Raw genomic sequence first — 20,033 nt, forward strand, 5'->3', positions numbered from 1 at the left:
AATGCATATGACCTCACAATAAATCAAAATTAGGTTAGCCTCCATAGTTAAAAAGATAAATTTATTTACGAATTAACATGATTATTTGATCAATAAATGTGTTAAAAGAAAAAGTATCGGTCAAACCAAAAAATTCCCAACTAATTTAGGCTGGCGCGTGTTTGGATAGCCTTTTATTTGTCAAAAAATTATTTATTTGTATCACAAACATATTTTTTAACACACAATTTTATCTAGTCAATCATTTTTTTTATCCCACGTATAAAAAAGACTTGGTCTACCGCACAGGCATGGTTGATCAGGTTGAAGCATAATTGTCGGCATAGTAGTTGCAGGGAAGAGATGATTCATCGCTACTGTAACAAATGATTTACCCTACTGTAAAAGGGCAAATACATATTCAGCCTCCCAGTTAACTAGAGAGCTCAGAAAATCCATGTCATTGTCCATGTAATTGTAAGGGTCAAAATTTTGGCGTTAAAACCCCCTTGGAAATAATTGAAAAAGACGATCTTTGAGGAGCAAAAATCACAAAATGACCACCCATCACTCGATGGTAAAGCATATAGTAGTATCACGTAGTCATGTTGGAGGTTGCCATGTCCCTGGTCTGAACGATTCACCTGTTCCCGTAGGCTCGGAAGAACTGAAACAACAGTTTGTGGGGTCAAAACATTTTGAGTATAGAAGATGATGATTATGCTATTTCACATGAAATCAGTAAAATAGATCATCCCTAGTTTCAAATAATAACACGTCACTAATATGGACTTTTTTGTTCACAACTTTTGAGTTGCCCGCTCTTAAAAGTCCACTGATGTCGTCGAGTAGACGAAATCTTGGCAATAGCACACTGGCAGGCATACACGAAATGAAATTGAGGAGTAGAAACACACTAACTGAATGAACCAGGAAACTTACTCTTCTTGTTTTTGTCTAACTTCATATGGTGGTTGCTTCTCTGAATCAGTTGCTTTGGAGGCCCTGTGACCACAAAGGCATGCCAAAAGGGAAATTTCAGGATCAGATGTACATCCGTGCAACGCTAATTGACAACGAACAAATAAAGAACAAGGATAGACTTGTTGCGGGTTTAATTTCAATTCACTTGGACCACATCATTAACAGGTGCATATACAATCGACTGACCTCCCTGATGCATCAAGTGCTTCCCCACGTCCATCACCTTCAAGAATAAAATAACACAGGGAAAAAGTAAGAGACATGGCATATTCTCATGAAAAGAAAAGGAGATATTAGCAGACGAGTAAGGTCGGAGGATGGAAGCAATCATGCTCAATAAATAGACAAATGCAGAACCAGATTACAGAATTGTTCATTCTCTGCATCCTCTCTTCTCTCAAGACAGTGGTTCTTTAGTAAGTATATGAAGAAACGTGTATATCTAACTCTCGCAGTTTCCAAATTTTATATAGAGGGCACAGGGTTATGCAAGGAGTAAAAGGACTGTAGGCATAGAAGCTAACTAATACTGGAAAAGATGCAAGATGGAAGTGATAGCAGACAGCAGAGTTTAGACACTGGGAAGTAGTTCCAGAAAGTTTATCTTTCTACAGCTGGCTTAAAATGTCTGTCAAGCAAAAGCTTTTGTCCATTTATGGGATGGAAAGTTCAACTTAAGAAACGAAAGTTCAGGGACTTAATTTCAAAATCCAAAGAAGAAGGCTTAGGATGGCACGTATCTTGAACTCCAAAGCCGACTAGTGAATTTTGCATTCTGCCCAATATATTAATAGTTTAAACTTTGCATTATCCATGCAGAATTATCCCCTCAGCTGTGGGCTAATTTATTGGTCATTACAAGTATAAGAAAGCAAGTTCATAACAGAGCCTAATGTTATAAAAAGGACAACCAATTTAACAATTAAAATGGTAAAACAATAATTGGCTACCTTCTGAAGTAACTGGGAGCTGCCGGATAAAACTCTTCAAGTCTGGCCCTACAACTTTACCTATACCAATGATAGCCTTCTGTGAGTTTAGTACAATAACACCATGTGAAAGTATACAAGAAAATGCGTGGCTTACCAGTCTTAGCAGCTTCTTGACTAAGACCTTTGGCCCCCCTTTCCTCCTCTTCTTTCTTGAGAACTTAGTGCAGTAAAATATTTGTTAAGCACTTGCTTTGGTGAAAAACTATATCACAACAACTTCAATTTTATTTTTTGAAATCTAATTAAGAAGATTAAGCTCATCATAAAAACCTGGAGATGCTGATTTTTTGAATCTAGGAACAATAGTTCAAAATTATGCAACCAAAGACTTCAATCAGTGGAGGACAACACATTTTATATTCTTTTATGGACAAATGCAAGCTTATTATTCCATGAAAACCCTGCAGCACTGACCATTTAGCGTTCTGCCATAACTTACTAAGATATGAAAAGAATCACCTCACATTAGACTGTTCCGGGAAACATGAAAATATATAGCATGAGCTATTACTCATGGTTGATTGAGAAGCTCTTTTCTCAGATTTTATCACATGCCAAAGTTTCAGATACAAGGTTATGGGAAGTCAAATCCAGAAAAGATAAGCACTGATGGAAGTTGAAAGAGATTACACAAATTATACTTACGAGCAACATTGAGTCTAACACGTTCCCGTCTAGCCTCAAGCTCAGCCATTTCCTGACAACCAGATTAATAATCAACTAAATGTTTCGGTTCTCTTTCAACTTCTTAGTACATGATGTAAGGAGAACTTCTAGAATATCCCCTGAAGATAAAAACAAAGACAGCGGTATATTGTCCACATAGAACATAAAAAATTTCTAATAGAAGAAGTCACTTTCCTACCCTATTCACCTATTGACAATCGAAAGGATGGGATTCAGAAGAGAAGTGACCTTCAGTTTGCTTAGCATCATATGAAACAAAAGACAGACAAGGTTGCTTAATTTACCTCAGGCGTAGGAGCTATCTTTCGCTGTCCATTCAGCCAACATATCCATTCGACTACAATGGTTTAAGCATAAAATGACTGATTATGAGAACAAAATGTGGAGAAGCAAGGTGCTTGTGATCATAAAATTGAACAACTTCACCAACTTAAAGTAGGAAAATCAAGGATTCAGGTTTATAAGTGGGTATGGAAAAGCAGAAGCATTTTCCCTCAATAAAGAATTCCTTAAATTTAGCATATCATTGTAGATAATTAACACATTAAACAACAAGTTCCATTCACCCCGATAATTTTAAAATGAATCCAAGAAAATAAGCCACACAATAAAGGGAAAGTAACAAGAACAATGCTCTGTCCGAAGAGATATACCTGGAACTGAAGTTGGTTCCTGCTCTCCTTTGAATACCACCCATCGTTTCTCTTTCACTGATGCAGTCACATACGTAAGACATAAGGCCAAGCACATTTACAATTTCAATTTGCAAAAAAGCTGAAGAAACGGCATTGCAGCTACATAATATTAACAGAGAGCCAACAGACTTCCTCAAGCTAGTAGTTTATCTCATTAAACTATCTACACGTTCCGCCAGATCATGCAGTACAATAATCTGATGATAGCAGTTTCCAATAACTAAATGAGTGTGGAAAAAGAACTACTAGCACCATGATATTAAGCTTCACTAAAACTCAAAGTTCCCATCTTTGTAGGCCTTAACTGCCAGGACATCTTTTGGCCTAAAATGGCGACTAAAATAATTGGACAAACACCCGACGAAAATCAAACTTTTCTGCGTCCTATATCACACCTTGACCAGTTTCATTTCATCTATACTTTAGTTCAGCTTTTAAATCAAAAGTTCTTCAAGCAGCATTTCAATAAATAAAAAAAATAAAGGAATCAGCAAGAATGTGTGCAAATTCCTCCCAAAGTTCCCAATTCATACATCGAAATTCACAAAGTTCCAAACTTATTAATACATGTCCAAATACCATATGCTTTATGCCCATTCATTTACTAAAATTATATATATTGCCAAACTAGCACAAAGTGCGAGAGAGGAAAAAAAAAAGGAAGAAGAAAGGACCCACTTACTGACACCATCAATTTCTTCCATTCGAGTAAAGTATCGATTCCCAGCTTTGTCCATTCCCGCCATAGTCCGATTTCTGAATAATCCCACAATTCCTGCCCAGAATCTCGACATCCTTTTTCTTTTTCGATATTAATCAGAAGTAATCAGGAAAAAAATGGTTCTTCAACAGCTTCTTCTGCTTCTTCTGGACTCTCAACCATAAGCTTCTGTTTTCCTTCCTGAAACCTCAAGAAAGGAGTTCGAACCCAGGTGGCTTCAAGTCTTGAATATTGTGTACCACATAAGACAGTGTTTGGAAACAACCTGAAACGTTTACTTCTTCGTTAACTATTGTAATCAGCACTTTTCATGCTGCTCCATTCCCTATTCCTATGGATCAAAATCACTTGATTCAACGTAAACAAATCACCCGAAGTATGTTCTCTTGCTCTTCGAACTCCATAATTACAAAATAATCAAGAACAGATGTCTATTGGTCCCAGTATTGGGTAGAGTCTGGGTTGGGTTTGTTTTCTCAAGTATCGCTGGTATCTGCCAAACAGTTCCATAGCTGGAATCCCACATCGGAGTAACAGAAGAGTCTGGACTTCGTCAAATCATCAGAGAATGAACCAGCTGCCGCCGAGCCTCGTAGCGCGGGCTTGTAACCCAAGCGGGGGCATGAGAGTGATGGAACGTTGGTCCGACTCAGAGGGTAGGGTTGAGAGCGCTATTTACTGGCCTGCCCACTCCAAGCGGAGAGCTGGGCCGCGTAATCTTGGCGAAGGCTGATGTTTCACGGTCCCTAAAGAGGTGGACACTGCGCGAGGCTGGCTTAACAGAGCAGCGAAAACCACCCGCTCCTTGCAGTGGAGGGACTACAGGCTGGTGCGCTCCTGGCCCATCATTGCCCAATGGGCGGCCCTAATTGGACCATCACTCTTTTAATCCAATCCATCCAATTTTTCCTTTTAAATCTTTTTTCTAGATAAAGGGAGGGGGGAATTTATGCAGCAATTTTTCCTTTTAAAATATATCTTCCAGATAAAGGGAGGGAGGGGATTTATGTGGCAGCAAAAAAGAAAATAAATTTAATCATCCAATTTTTCCATTTAAATCTTTTTTCTAGATAGAGGGGGGAATTTAAAACATGCTTACTTCGGTAAGACAATGTACTGGAACAAGATAGAGGGGGGGAATTTATGCAGCAATTTTTCCTTTTAAAATATGTCTTCCAGATAAAGGGAGAGAGGGGATTTAAGTGGCAGCAAAAAAGAAAATAAATCTAAATCTAGATCCTCTTATTGAAAAAAGGGCAAAAGAATGACGCCTTTCAACTGTTTGTTTCAATCTTTCATATAGATGAAGAGGGGTAGGATTTATGCCACAAGAAAAAAATAAATTTGAATTTAGGTCCTCTAAATTCTAAGGGCAGCTAAATTTCTAATTATTGAAAAAATTGAAAAATGTCTTTCAACTGCTTGTTTAAAATGTCTTTCAATTATTTTTTTTTCTGCAACGATAACATTAACATTCCTATAAGTTAATCATTTTCATAGTCTTTTAACTACTAGTTTCAATCCATTTTTCATTTTACAGGTGTTTGGTGTTTGAATTGAGTAACTATCTAGAAATTTGTTCTTCTTTTGGTGATATGATTGTGCATACAAAATAGAAAGTGTGATCTAAAACCATATCTAGAAAATAGTAACAAAACATTTTTTAAAAGTAATCAATTATCCAAACATAGGAGATGAATCTAGAGAAAGCTTTCCCAGCAAATGTTGCACACGTGACTCAAACGATGCAAATATTAGTCAATTATTAAAATTTTGGAAATTTGGACAAACATTAGGCCCATGATTGAAAAGTTTAGGCCCAATTTGTGCTTCGACCAATTTCAATCCTCTGTCCCAGTCTCACTACATCTTCCACGGTTTCACCTGAACTGTTAAAAGAAGATCTAAAACCAATTTGATAGCCGCTGGCCGGAATTTCATCTCCGGCGGGCGTTCAACTATTTCATTATTTGGATCTTCTTTTACCATTCTCTCTCCCAAGCAAAACAGTTCAAAATCCAACTTCAAATTCCAAATATCTCCAAAATCAACAAAAGCTCGATCTTTCTAATCTTAAACCCTCGATTTCTTTTGCTGCATCTTGTTGTATGAAACCTGTAACGTGCAAACTATGATGTCTTGCTCCAACATATCAACAACGGTCTCCTTAAAACCTTCAATTTGTGACCCCTCTTCAATTTCTTCCCCATCTCAGCTCAACCCCCATCGCATATTAAATTATCAAACAATTACAGATACAAAAAGGTTTGATTTTTATCATATTTCGAGAGCGCCCCTTATTCAAAATGGCCTCCGTGAGCTCAGGGAGCGGATGGAAACAGTAAAAAACACCCAAAAAGTGACAGAAGCAATGATGCTAGTTGCAGCTGCAAAAGTGCGGAGAGCCCAAGAAGCAGTAATCAATAGCAGACCATTTGCAGAGGCCCTTGTTGAAGTCTTGTACGATATCAATGAGCAGCTTCAGTTGGATGATATAGATGTTCCTTTAACAAATATTAGGCCAGTCAAGAAAGTTGCTCTCGTTGTGATGACTGGAGATAGAGGTCTTTGTGGGGGTTTCAATAATGTTATGCTGAAAAAGGCTGAGGCCCGGATTAAGGAGTTGAGGAATCTTGGATTGGATTATTATTTGATTAGTGTTGGGAAAAAGGGCAATGCTTACTTTCATAGAAGGGATGGTTTGTTTGTGGGTAGATTTGTCGAGAGCGGGGGATTTCCTACTTCTAAAGAAGCTCAAGTGATTGCTGATGACGTTTTTTCTCTGTTTGTTAGTGAGGAAGTTGATAAAGTTGAGCTACTGTATACCAAATTTGTGTCATTGATAAAGTCTGATCCAGTAATTCATACTTTGCTTCCACTGTCTGCTAAAGGAGAGCTTTATGATGTAAATGGCAAACGTGTTGGTGTAGGCAAAGATGAGTTTTTCCGATTGACAACAAAAGAAGGGAGATTGACTGTGGAGAGGGATCGCCCAATTCGAAAAAAGAGGGAATTTTTGCCTAATTTGGAGTTTGAGCAAGACCCTGCTCAGATTCTTGATGCATTGATGCCACTTTATTTAAATAGTCAGATTCTGAGGGCATTGCAGGAGTCATTTGCTAGTGAGCTAGCTGCAAGGATGAATGCAATGAGCAATGCCACTGAGAATGCGGTGGAGTTGAAGAAGAACCTTTCCATTACTTATAACAGGGAAAGGCAAGCTAAGATCACAGGGGAGATCTTGGAAATTGTTGCTGGAGCAGAGGCACTTATTTAGTTTGTTTCGGTTTTGGCTATGCAATCTTTAATTCATTGTATGATCTCTTCTATGATTCTATCCCAAGCCTCTCAATTCCAAAACTTTTGAATCCGTTCAATATGCTTATTTCACTACTTTATTAGGCGGGGATGGGATGGACCGCTTTCTAACAGCAATCAATCAAATAAGGACCATGGTTTTTAATGTGGTATCGGCGGGGTAGGACGGAGGGTTGCCAAATTAAATCCATTTTTAGATGTAATTTGCAGTGTAAAAGGAGCAGAACTCCAAATCCATTTCCTTATTGGAAGAAGAAGTCCTAAAGGAGCAGAACTCTACTCCAAATCCATTTCTTTATTGGAAGAGAAGAAGAAGTCCTAAAGGAGTAGAACTCCAAATCCATTTCCTTATTGGAAGAAGCCCTAAAGGGAGCAGGACTTGGTCGAGGTCATGGACCCTATATAAAGGACAGGACCTACATCGTTTTCACTACAACACAGAGAGAGAAACACTAGTCTAGAATTGAACATGGCGGAGGTAATAAAAAGCAGACCAAATCCACCGTTGTCCACCCCCTCCGAGTCTATACCCCTGGCTTGTTTTCTTTCATGGCAAAAATATGGAAAACCAAACCTTTTATTGCCTGTCTCAGCCCAGTACCAAATACTTTAGATCAATTCTTGAGTTGCAGAACAAAAGATTTTGGCTGTCATCCCACGGCTGGTTAGTTTTGTCAGAAAAAACTCAGTTTCATCTTTGGAATTCAAAATCTTTGGAATCAATTTATCTCTCTCCTTTGGACCTGCAACCTAGACAACATGTCGAAGGTATCCTATTAACATCGTCTCCTGCAAATCCCGGAAGCATTCTCTTGTTATTTTTGGCTAATCCTCAGAGCATTGCGTTCTGTTACATCAAAGACCAAAGGTGGACTATAAGAAGCTGCAGCAAAGAAGAGATCAAGATTATAAGCGGGACCGACCATGGTTGGCATCATTTTTGTTTGCCAATTGTCTGCAATGATAGAATATATGCTACTACCTGTTGCAGACGTCGTCTGGCGGAGATTGAGATTTTCAAACAAAGGCTTGTTATAACATCTCTTCACTGTCAGCTACCTCTTTTTCAATCTGTATGCGATCACGTAAAAATGTACTTGGTGGAATCCGATGGGGATCTCTTTGCGATAAATTTTGAGATACACTCCAGGGAAACAATGAATATTGATGTTTTCAAATTGGATTTCCCAACTAGGAAATGGAACAGAGTGGGCAGTTGCCCAAATAGAGCTTTTTTCTTGAGCAATGATGAAGCAATCTCATGTCGAATTATGATAACTGATATAGAACGAATGGGAAATCGAGTTTACTTCACACGTTACCAAGACAAGTCCCTATACTCCTACCACATTGAAGACAAAACTATCTCAATGTCTTCACCTTGTCTAGATTTGTCGACACCCTGGAGCACACCAATTTGGGTGTTGCCTGACCCTGAGGGGACCGAGTACCATCATCATCCAGGCGGAGATAAAAAAGAGAATGGAAAAAAGGATATACAAGTCGGAGCAAATAGACATTGTGAAACTCAGGAGAAACTTGAGGAAGCAAATAGAACAAATTTGAACGGGAGGATCAGAAAATGGATCAGATAATGGACGAGGAAGAGGAAGGAAGCTCAGACAATGGATGAGGAAGGAATGGGAGTGTGAGTTGAATCACACTTGGAGAGAAGGAAATGGGTGTTGTGCGGATAGCCTGGCAGGCCACCTGATGTTGTTAAGAAGTGCTTAAATGATTATGCAAGGGAAGTTTGAATGATCTTGGTGGTGATTTAAGTATTGGCCAAACTCAAATCACAAGTCATCAAGTGATAACCGTGCATGGCTGTAGCTCTTTTTAAAATTCAAAAAATTTCGACATTAACTTTTAAGTTCTTGATTTTTCTCTTTTAAATCGAGTCTCTTTCTAGCGAGATCCAAAAAAAGAGTTTTACTTCCATAAAATTATTTTTCAGTGATTAACTAGAATCTTGTCAACTATAAATGTTAACTAAGTTTAATATGTACTTCAATCCCCAAGGCGTAAGATTATTGTATGTTGCAGTGTAACAACTCCAAACACTAACGAACTGCAGCCAAAGCCCAAAGGCAAAAATAACCCAAGTAAATCGTACTAAAACTGTACATTAGCATTGTGACAAGTAATAATGCAAATTCAAATATTCAATCTTCTTTGGCCATTTCAACATCTAAATTGAAAGAAAAATGTCAACTCTTCTAGACACTTATAAGTCTTTTATGAGAACTTTCGGTCATGGAGAACATGTTGCCCCAGTCTCGTTGTCTCATGTGGAGCATTGCTGGGGTTTGGAACTGCTATAGTATGCATGGTGAACGCAGTGTAACAGAATGTTTCATTTCGAGGGGTCCAAAAGAGACAGATAAATTGGACTTAAAACAGAAGACATCTGCAAGTTTTTGGATTCCATATTAGCTTCAAAGAATTTGGAATTTTGGATGACTGACCAGTATGAAGGTCCAGTAACTGATTTTGCTTTGGCATACGCAAATTGCGCAGAGTTGGAGGACAACTTGCCTTCTTATTAGTAATTAAATTAGCTGGCGGACAAACATCAGAACAAGCCTGCATATAAAAAATTGACTGAATTAGAGGGACAGAATCGCCCTAACCTGTGGGACCTCGTACCGCCGTACTACTTAGTTGATGGCGGCTGCTAGTGATTCCAGACGAGATTTGGTATGTGACAGCCCACCTCCCCTAAGGCGAACCAAAGGGTTCGACGGACCACCTACCCAACTCTCGCCAGAATTACTAAAAAGGATATACACAAACTAAAACGTTCCGAAATATATTAGCGCGCTTAAACGATTCAACAACCACGAAACGGAAACGAAAATCAAAACCGAAGGATGAATAGTGACTGCCATGTCACAATCCGGCCGGATTTGCGACGTGGCAGTCACTATTCATCCTTCAGTTTTGATTTTCGTTTCCGTTTCGTGGTTATTGAATCGTTTAAGCGTGCTAATATATTTCGGAACGTTTTAGTTTGTATATACTCGTCTTAGTAGTTCTGGCGAGAGTTGGGTAGGCGGTCCGCCGAATCCTTTGGTTCGCGTTAGGGGAGGTGGGGCTGTCACATGGTATTTACGAGCAAATGAATCTACTGAAGAAACATGAATATGTCCTCCTCTATCACCAAAGATACTCTTCTTCAAATTTGAAGAAAAGGGAGAGGTCGAAATAGTTTAAATTGGAATTTTGTCATGCTGGAATGTCCAAAGCTGAAGGCAGCCGCATTCATTGAATGGCGGCCATGCCTCTTATACGTCAATGTAGAAGCCAGTTAGCCAACAGCTAATTTCGGGGGACTCATTTTCAACGAGCAAGACAAAGAAACATGCTGCATTATTATTTTATAAAGCAAAACCTTTGCTGGAAGAATTAACTATTTTACAAGATTTAATGCAAAAAGAGAAGTTATCGTCCTGAAAAGATTTTTCTTGTTGCTCTAGAAATTTTCTTATGTCACGTTGAGTATCATGTTTATCAGATGTTCTTTTTTATCATTTTAAGCTAAGATGATTTGCCCACCAAATTTGACCTCTTGCTGGAGTTAAAATTTACGTACCTGTGGCTGTGGGTCTGGGAGTGGGGGTTATTGTTGTTTGTGGAATACACTGATTGGAAGGAGAATAGACAGACAAATATTACTACTTATAGCAGAGTCATGAGAACATATGGCATCATGATTCTTTTCCTATTATTATGCAGATAGTGAAAAGAAACAAGTTGGATCCAAAGATATGCTTAGATTTGGATCGGATATCCATTTCACTGAGTCAATTGATGTCAAGGGCTTAACCTGATTAGTCGAAAATGGTCTGGACCCATCTTTATAATCAGTGGGATACTGGATGGAAACCTCCCCCTTCGCGAGGGGACCCTTTACTGTAAAAAAACCATAGATCACTTGAAAGAAATGCTTGAAGGAAATTCCACGGCAAGTAACCAAAGCAACCAGTCGTTCAGAGCAAAACAGCAGGCGGATGATGAAATCAAGGTTTGAATATACATATGATAATATTAGATTGTGGAAAAACTACATGTGCATTGCACTCAGCAGCACCATTACAGGTGGTAGTTGTCTTTCAGAAAGTATCCGGATTTTAGTCTTACAAAGTTCAAATGAAGTCCAAATCAGAGAAACAACCGGGAAAGGTTTTTGATGCTTGACTACATAATTTTCTATACCTTTATGACGACATTAACCACCTTCTTCAGGAGATTATAAATCAATAAAATAATTATGGGTCTCCCTACTATTATTGGCAGAGTCACCTCCTCATTTCTAATTGAATCTATTTATCATAGTGTTGTGCATTCTCCCCCGAGTCCGGAGCCACTAACTATTACAGAATCAGAAAGTTAATCCTCATCTTGTGTGAACTTCCACTTCATACTCTTCCAATCTTCTATCCTTCAAACTTTTTGAGACATATTGTCTTCTTTTTTGGCTGGGAGATTGGAGGCTCTTGTCTTGATATAGGATATTTTTAAGCATACAAAGGGGGTCCTGTAGTCTTTGTTAGGTAGATACAAAGTGAAACGCATATAATACTTGCAGATGTTATTCTGACCTTTCACTATCAAGATTCAAGAGTGAGTCATTTAAAAAACAAGGGAAACGCATGCACACACGTTATTTAGAGAATTTCTAGGATTGGCCGACTTCTGCCATCTCTCTTGGTGGCTATCTACTTTCAGCAGACTTCCCAGCTTCATTTGATGTTCATAAACTGTAGGTGAGAAACTGATTCTCTAAGCAGAAGTAATGCTTTAAGCTTCTAAATCTGCTAGCCGGTCCCTTATGTTGCTCTCCCTTTCTTTCTCAGAGATACACACACGCATCACACATCACAATCTCGCTCACGCAGCATTTCTCACCCGATAGATTGTTGAAATCACTGTCTCAGATTTAGAGCTGCAATTCCTGAATCATGACTTCTTAACTCAGCGAACTGTGGATTCTCTCTGTAAAAGACTTTTGATTGCACGGGATTTGCCTAGTAAAAAGATAATTCCACTCTCTTAAAACTTTGGATGCTTTCTGAGATTGTTGGTTCTGAGGTGGGAAAAGCAACAGTGAGAGATCCTCTCTTTTCTACTTGGAATAGCATGTATGCACCTGTCTTTTTTGGTTAATGGATTTAGCCAGTTGACTTAATTGGATTTTGTGTTTTCAGGGGGATGTCATCAGCTGAAGGCAAGTATAGCTTGTACAGGCAAGGCAGCTCTGGTTGGTCAACCTTGAGGAATGAAGAATTTCAAGAAGAAGATGTCTGGGGTATTCTCGGGCGAAGTAAAGAATTGAAGAAGTCCAACTCTGATTCCTACAGAGAATCGTCCTCTATGGTTTCGAGGCGCCGGCCGACTGCATCGAGAATGATTCCAAAAGCCACCAGTAGTAATTCTGGGACCGAACCCAAAATTATTCAACAGTCAGCCCCTGTTAACATCCCTGATTGGTCCAAGATTTATGGAAGCAGCTCCAAAAAACCATCCAATACTGTTTCACGGCTTGATGATGATGATGATCACGGCAATAGCGATGGCGTGATGTATAACAGTTGGGACAGTGATGAAGAAGAGGAAGATGATGGCAGTGTGGTTCCACCCCATGAATGGATCGCCAGAAAGCTTGCAAGGAGTCAAATAACCTCATTTTCTGTGTGCGAAGGTGTTGGAAGAACACTCAAAGGTAGAGATCTGAGCAATGTCAGAAATGCTGTGTTAACCAAAACAGGATTTCTTGAGTAACTATTTGTGATGGACATGATTAACATTGTCATGATGGTGATTCTGTTTCATCAATATGATTGGTAATGTAATACTGCTAGTAAATATGGGTCCCTGTGAAATCATGCTGCTATTATCTTATCGCAATTCAATTGTACAGGTTTGTCTGCCTGCTTCAGGATTTCTGATTAGACAATTTGCCTTATTTGGTATAAATAGACAATGTGCTTCCTGTATTTAATACCAGTGTATTTTCCTGTTAGGTTGGTGCTGCTGTGGGTAAGAGATTAACTGCTTGCCCTTCAAATTAAAAGTGAACTAATAAAATAAGTACGTGATGTTGATAATTTTTCATTTCTGTTTTTCTATTTCTTCTTTTGGTTACCAATGGGGTTAACTGCATGGAGATCAATCAAAACTTGTTCTTCGACAAAAAAAAAAAGGGTTCCAATATCCACTACCACTGGCGCTTTATTCGATGTTTAAACTACTTTATGATTCTTGCCTCTCCTTAATGCAAAATAGTTTGTTTATTGCTAGTCTGAATTTTGCAAGTTTACCTCTCTTTTTTTTTTTTCTTTTTCCTGATCAATAAATTTCACCTAAAGCACGTATACGACTTTCATACACGACAATAATAGATACAACCAGACAAGGAGTACAAAAAGTATTGCTAGTACCTTTGTCCAACGGTACCTTTACTCGTGTTCATAAAGAAAATACCCAAATTTAGAAGAGGACAACGAAAATGACATTATCGAAGAGTAAAAACAAGGTGGCAATGGGAAAAAAAAAAGTTGTGTATTCTTATATTGTGATATAACATTTAGTACAAATAAAATTGTGCGACCGTCGCCCTAGGGGAGCGAAAATAAAAAAAGGGCCCTCCCTCGTTTTTCTTGATTTTTATTGATTAGTTTTCATTTCACCGTATTAAGCTATAAAATTCCAATTTTTATAAACTTTTTTTTTTTTAATAGAAGCCACCACCCTACGCAACTCGTCCTTGACAATTCAATTATAACCAGAGAGAAAAAAGGGAACATTTTTTAACATGATACCCACCATTCTATTCAATGTACACTCATTGCCTCGTTGAAAATTAACAAGGCATGGCCGTAACACACAAAATCAGACTTGGAAATTTTGGAATTAAGCGGGCGCAAATATATATTTTCTGCAGCTGAAAATAATTTAATTGCGTGTCTAAAGTCACAGGAAGAGTATCTAGTTGCTTTCTCGTAATCAAACAGAAGAAGAAGATGTCACACATGCAGCCAGACACATTACATCATATTTTGTCTTCACACTTCATCTTTGAAATTTCTTTTCTTTTGGTTTTGGTAATGACATTTATTATCATTTTTGATAGGTACGTACACTACGTAAAATATGAGGCTCTAGACGAAGCTGAGTTCAGGCTCCACCAAGCTAGAAATTGCCTCAATTTCTCTGTTCTTGAAACTCTCCACTTCTTTCAGGGCCAGTGCTCTCAAATTTTCCACCATTTCTCGCACTCCCTTTTGATTTCTTCCAATCCCAAATAGCATTCCTTGTATGGTTCCGGCATAGAGTCCATAGCTTCTCAACTTCTCGATTTCTGCCTCGCTGCCGCCTCCTAATATTGCTCCACAAGCTGCAGCACAAGCATGCAGTTCACCTTCTTTCTTCCTGCTCACATACTCAATCGAGCTCGCATCGACCGCCTCTTCCTCATCCGATTGGCTGATGATGAATTCCCTGAATTGGCCATCCACCACCCCCTGCGATCCTGTGGCCCGGGCGATTTCGGTCATTACCCTCAACACCCGATCCGGATTGTTTTGGGCTGAATCCAGCGAATCAGCCAGCAGCAAGAACCCAAATGGCACGATTCCGTCCCCGGTCAGGAGCTCAATATTGGGGCCGAACTTACGTTCCGTTGCGGGCTTGGTCTTGGGCCTGGTCCTGTCGGTCAAGGGAAGCCGCTCGTGAGCAGACGCAGCTGCATGCATGAGCTGAATAGCAGACGCCGCAGCCATGGCCTGGCTCCGGTGGCCGCCGACGAGTTCACAAGCAGCAATGCACAGGGCCGGGGCTGTGGTTCTCGGCGCTGCAAAGGCTAGATGATGCATGGGCTCGAAGACCGAAACCGGATGCCGGATTGGGATGGCTTCCTTTAGATGTGTTTCGACGTCCGCTTCGATATTTGCCCAGTAAGGTTGCTCTCGGGACATTCTGACCACCAGAGGCCTGTAGCATACTGACGAAGGGCTAAGAAGATTTGATGTGGAGGACCCGAAAAGATTCGCCCTTCCATTGCAAGTTGAAAGAGCTCTAGCCATCTTCTCTTCGCTTAGATAGGAGTATATGGAAATGATATAGTACTACCGCTGATGACTCCGGATCTTGCAGGCTAATATTTTTTTTGCAACTGGTGCGGGAGACTTACTCTTTATAGATGAAGTCAAGATTTCGTTTTTATGGCTTACTCTTTCTTTTTTTCTTTTTTTTTTTTGGGTGGTGGTGGTGCATGAGCACGCGGGGCACGGGTTTGTATACTGCCTTAGGTCTCACGCTATTTTAGTAATGGTAATGGAACCGCGTGAGACATGAGCGATTGATTGACATTTTTCGCCAACTAACGTTTGTTTGGAAGTTTCATGTGTAGAATGGTTCACATCTCTGCACATGACAGAGCCTTAGAGTAGCTAGCAACATTCCTGATATTTATTTATATTTTATAGAAAGAAAGAGTACGTGTAAGTAAGTTGTAGTAGTATTGAATATGTTTTTTCTTTTAAACGTTTTTTTTATGCAAGAGACAATTGTCCGAGGAATGGAGGATCAAGCAGCACAGATGCGTACATCAAAACTTCTTTTCACTCGTTGCACTGGATATGTTGACATACGACGTACGTACAAATGATTTTGATTTCAGGGAAAAGGAGGACCACAGAGAAGAAGAAGATGTCTAGGTTTTATAATACTACTACTATATTCTACCAAACGGAGCTGAAGAATTATCTTTATATTTATCGTCAAAAAAAATTTTCTTCTTTTTTTTTTTATAAAATTTTGCTGGACCACTGCCCTTTTTATTGTGCTGTAAACTAGGCAAAATGTATGTGGTTGATTGATGCACTAGGCCCCACGGGTTTAACCACATGGTAGCAGCGTTTCCTTGGAATCTTCAGGTCCCGGGTTCGAGACTGTGCTATGGGGAAGTCTGTGCACTTGTCGTGCCTTGGTCGAGTTGGGGGGCCGGGGCTCTGGCCACAGAGGATTAATCGGATCCCGTAAGGAATTGACTTGGACACCCTGTGTCGAAAAAAAAAAAAAAACAAAAAAAAAAAGGATTGATGCACTAGAGCTAAACCGACAAAACTGACCATTTGCAGTGGATAATCCATTTAGACGTTTCCGGCACGTCTCTTATCTTTCAAGGGGGGAAAAAATTAAAAATACAAACCAGTCCCTCTCCCTGTCGTCGACAATGTCATAACGAAATATATCTGAATAATGGCTTCTTTTTTTATCTTACATGTAAATTCCTTCCTCGTCACTTTTAATGATAAGTATTTGGGAATATTTCGTGGATTTCCTCCAAGGGAAAAAAAAATTACGCGCTGAATAGCTATGGGAGTATATTTAAAGGGTTAGCCAAGGAGTCAGTCCATTTCTTCCCAAATTTTACATTGCTTCAGTAGTGATTAATTTCACTTTTTAATAGTATATGCTCTATAACAATTCTTGTAACGGTCTAGAGACAAGACAACATTATGACTCAATTCCACTTGGCACCATGGAGAGATCAATGAATTTGGGACTATTTCAGTCAATCAACAATAGTTACGTTATTTTAAACTTGCTTTCAATGCTTATGACGTGAAGATCTCGAGGCATTATTATGATTCAATTTCACTTGAAACCATGAAGAACCCCGTTCGAACAAAATTGATCGGCTCACCAAGTTGATCGGTTGAACAGTCGATTCGTCAATAAATTTATTATTTAAATAATTCGATTAAAGACTTAATTCAATTTAGTTACTGGTTCATTGAATTGATCGGGTTAAATCACCGGATCGGATTGGGTTTAATAACACTAATGAAGAGGTCAATGTTTTTCTTTCTTTTTTTTTTAATAAAAAAAATTGTCTACATTTATATGACTACTAAATTAATCTATATATTAAGGGAGAGCCTAATTGAGGAAAAAGGAGCTAGAGGGAGATAAACCAACCAAAGAAGTGTATCGGCACACACCTTTGAATTTAATCGGAAATGTCAGGACACTGCCCTAATCCGAGTTGAGGATAATAATTACCAAGCCAAAATACTCCGGCCAATCAAATCAATCTTGTCGGCATATGGGCCTAACCCATGTGCCTCGATTGACTCGTGCACGGAAAATGTTATGCATAAACAGCGCTTGGTGCATATCCATTTAGCTTTGAGACAGCTACGCCCAGAGCCCATGTGTTCAATGCATTGTGACACCGTACTGGGGGCTTTACAAGGAAAAAAAGTAGATTTAAAAAAGACAAAGTAGCACAATGTACACGTCCCAATTTGCGTTGGACGTGGGCTTCCTAGGCTCAGTTACGGGGCTCCACACGAGTGAGGTTGTGAATACTTGTGATTCGCTTGCAGCCCATTTCCCCCACCAAACTTGCTGAACCATATATATATATATCTTACATATATATATATAACAAACGCAATTTCATTCCAATATTTACACTAATGGCAGCAACTACATTAAATATAGTATTAATGACAGTAAATACATCAAATACGATACAGATATATAAATCTAAAATTTAAATGATAGAACATTTTTTTATTTGATCTGAAAAAATTTAGATTTGACTTCTATATTTGGTTTCTTAGATCTATCAAATATCTAATCTCATCCACTGAAAAAGATAGAAAAAAGACTGCTTCAAACCCAAAAAAATTTGGTTTATAAGATTTACCAAATCTCTAATCTCGACCATTAAAAAGAGAAAAGATAGAAAAACAAAAAAACACTTTCACAAGAATATCTTACGAGAGAATAAAACTTCCACTAGAAAAATTTAATGGAGAAAAATCTCTCATCAGAAAATTATATAGGAGAAAACAATCTCTCACTAAACAGCTCTAAAAAAGAATTTATTCAAACAAAGGAAATAAATTTTGGGAAAGGGCATCCTCTCATGGAGAAAAACCAGATTATCTTGTCTAATCTCTCTCCCATAGGAGGGTTGGTTAGAGGAGTTTTAGAGAGAAAGATAAGAGAAGAAATTCTAACAGGAGATGGACCATTCAAATATAGGACCTAAAATACAAGCCTTTTAACGTAATTAGTCACACAACACAACCACCGTTCACCAACTGCAGAATTTCGACCTTTCGATTGTCTGCATTGTGAGGCTTCTTAATCATCTGTTGCTCTACATAAATTCTTCATTACAGGTGAAGTCAATGAGGCGAAATCCAGTTTTACTTGATACTGCAACATATTGCTTAACTTTTAATGAGACATATAAAATTTGAGCATTTCTGACATGTATACAATCCCATCTTAGACAAAATCATGTCCATCTTATCTACTCAATAAATTAAAAGGCTTTTGAAGCTGTTTGTTGATTTCATTTGGAGAGATAAGATAATGCATGTTAACGGAATACATTGGGGTAAGATTTTGCCGAGTAGTTAGCTACTGAGTCACTATCCCACCAAAGATTCTAGACGTGCCTGTTTCGGCACTACGAAGGCAAAAGGGCAAGGCAACCACCACCTCAACCTACAGGCCACCGGGAGAACATTGACAAGAAAGCCCCATTAATATGTAAAGTTTGGTGCGGCTTATGAATCAATCCTTTGCTTTTAGGTCTAGTATAACGATAACGACAAGGGGATGGAAACAGGGCTGGCACTTGCAGAAAGTCACGACTTAGACTTTCTACCTAATATGGGTCTCTATTCAAAAGCAAGATACTAACATGCATGCATCCTCGAATATGTTCTCTCAAAAATAAAAACATTCATGTTTTCAAGAAGAATCTCCTAGCCATGGTGATTCTCATCGCACATGAACTTTCTAAGTTGTGAGATTAAATGTGTCAGCAGATGTTGGGATCAGGTGATTGCTCATCGCATCAAAATCCCCCTACCAACCTTTCGAACGTGTTCCCCATGGGGCTTAGTCCTCTCCGAACAATCTTTCTGTGATCACTGATCACGGAGTTTCTGACCTTGGACTAGGTGGTATTTGGTTGGCTATTTACGCTAGTAGTGACACATCATGAAGTTTCCTGCCTTTGTTTTTTAATGGCAGCGCCAGCCACATTATTATCACTAGAAAGAAAAAAAGAGGGGGTAGGGTCTTTCTCGTTAAAGCGTGTACCAACTGTGAATCACATAGGATTGCAACTTGCAAGGCTCACAGGGAGCTTACTGATATTAGACATATTTACAGGGTGTGTGGACTTTTTAGTAAAAATGGAGTAACAGGGAGTTTACTTCTTTTTCTTGGAGATCCATTTCTATTTCTAGATTATTAGAAGATGACTGCAGGGGTTTTTGCTAGCCTCAATTTTGTAAACGCTAGCTGACTTTTGTGTGTGTGTATATATATATCCTACCAAAAAGAGAAAACATTGGACAATAGGGTCATCGATTTGCTAATCATATTCATAGCGGAGTCCTTGTAGATCGAGTACCCTACAATGTGCATGATGTTACCATCTCCATTTCAACCCTTGTCCAGAGAAATCGGATAGTCATTCCATCGCAATTGAGAGTGTAAACAAACAACATCACTTTAGAATAGAGGTCAACCCTTGCACAACTCAGAATTTGAAGGGGTGTAATTGATTAAGTAAGGATTATGTCCTTGTAGTCTGTCTCCTTGAGCAGATGGACC

At 38.9% G+C, this 20,033-nt stretch overlaps 4 protein-coding genes and 1 long non-coding RNA gene across 6 annotated transcripts; 3 read left to right on the forward strand and 2 right to left on the reverse strand.

Moving 5' to 3' along the window:
* Positions 1-339: 339 nt before the first annotated feature.
* On the reverse strand, positions 340-4,584 carry LOC113770854 (NADH dehydrogenase [ubiquinone] 1 alpha subcomplex assembly factor 2). 2 transcript variants are annotated; one of them, XM_027315462.1, is made up of 9 exons: positions 4,020-4,584; positions 3,296-3,352; positions 2,927-2,979; positions 2,601-2,652; positions 2,050-2,112; positions 1,914-1,973; positions 1,150-1,186; positions 922-984; positions 340-646 (listed from the first exon to the last, which is right to left on the reverse strand). In XM_027315462.1, exons 1-9 carry the CDS (start codon positions 4,129-4,131, stop codon positions 583-585), a joined length of 561 nt encoding a protein of 186 aa, XP_027171263.1. In that variant the 5' UTR covers positions 4,132-4,584; the 3' UTR covers positions 340-582. The 2 variants fall into 2 exon arrangements, with proteins under 2 accessions (XP_027171263.1, XP_027171264.1); XM_027315463.1 differs by having other exon boundaries at positions 4,016-4,098.
* Positions 4,585-4,659: 75 nt separating this feature from the next.
* On the forward strand, positions 4,660-4,944 carry LOC113772411. Its single transcript, XR_003468537.1, has 2 exons — positions 4,660-4,800; positions 4,875-4,944. It is a non-coding gene; the product is annotated as an uncharacterized LOC113772411 (long non-coding RNA).
* Positions 4,945-5,912: 968 nt separating this feature from the next.
* LOC113770590 (ATP synthase gamma chain, chloroplastic-like) lies at positions 5,913-7,426 on the forward strand. Its single transcript, XM_027315100.1, has one exon. The coding sequence runs from the start codon at positions 6,190-6,192 to the stop codon at positions 7,333-7,335; it is 1,146 nt and encodes a 381-aa protein (XP_027170901.1). The 5' UTR covers positions 5,913-6,189; the 3' UTR covers positions 7,336-7,426.
* Positions 7,427-12,073: 4,647 nt separating this feature from the next.
* Positions 12,074-13,463, forward strand: LOC113772315. The gene is made up of 3 exons (XM_027316908.1): positions 12,074-12,145; positions 12,587-13,101; positions 13,403-13,463. Exons 1-3 carry the CDS (start codon positions 12,129-12,131, stop codon positions 13,420-13,422), a joined length of 552 nt encoding a protein of 183 aa, XP_027172709.1. The 5' UTR covers positions 12,074-12,128; the 3' UTR covers positions 13,423-13,463.
* An 888-nt stretch (positions 13,464-14,351) lies between these two features.
* Positions 14,352-15,797, reverse strand: LOC113770438 (heterodimeric geranylgeranyl pyrophosphate synthase small subunit, chloroplastic-like). The gene has a single exon (XM_027314889.1). It carries the CDS (start codon positions 15,461-15,463, stop codon positions 14,540-14,542), a length of 924 nt encoding a protein of 307 aa, XP_027170690.1. The 5' UTR covers positions 15,464-15,797; the 3' UTR covers positions 14,352-14,539.
* Between the last annotated feature and the right edge of the window lie 4,236 nt (positions 15,798-20,033).

Source organism: Coffea eugenioides, chromosome 5, assembly GCF_003713205.1.
Source record: "Coffea eugenioides isolate CCC68of chromosome 5, Ceug_1.0, whole genome shotgun sequence".
Classification (NCBI taxonomy): domain Eukaryota; kingdom Viridiplantae; phylum Streptophyta; class Magnoliopsida; order Gentianales; family Rubiaceae; genus Coffea; species Coffea eugenioides.

Excerpts from the sequence above, each read along its gene's own strand:
- LOC113770854 (XM_027315462.1), bottom strand. The coding sequence starts at position 4,131 with ATGTCGAGATTCTGGGCAGGAATTGTGGGATTATTCAGAAATCGGACT. Across the intron at positions 2,980-3,295 it reads GGAACCAACTTCAGTTCCAG|TCGAATGGATATGTTGGCTG; the intron begins GTATATCTCTTC and ends AAACCATTGTAG. Across the intron at positions 647-921 it reads GTTAGACAAAAACAAGAAGA|TTCTTCCGAGCCTACGGGAA; the intron begins GTAAGTTTCCTG and ends CTGTTGTTTCAG.
- LOC113770590 (XM_027315100.1), top strand. The coding sequence starts at position 6,190 with ATGATGTCTTGCTCCAACATATCAACAACGGTCTCCTTAAAACCTTCA.
- LOC113772315 (XM_027316908.1), top strand. Across the intron at positions 13,102-13,402 it reads TGTTGGAAGAACACTCAAAG|GTTGGTGCTGCTGTGGGTAA; the intron begins GTAGAGATCTGA and ends TTTTCCTGTTAG.
- LOC113770438 (XM_027314889.1), bottom strand. The coding sequence starts at position 15,463 with ATGGCTAGAGCTCTTTCAACTTGCAATGGAAGGGCGAATCTTTTCGGG.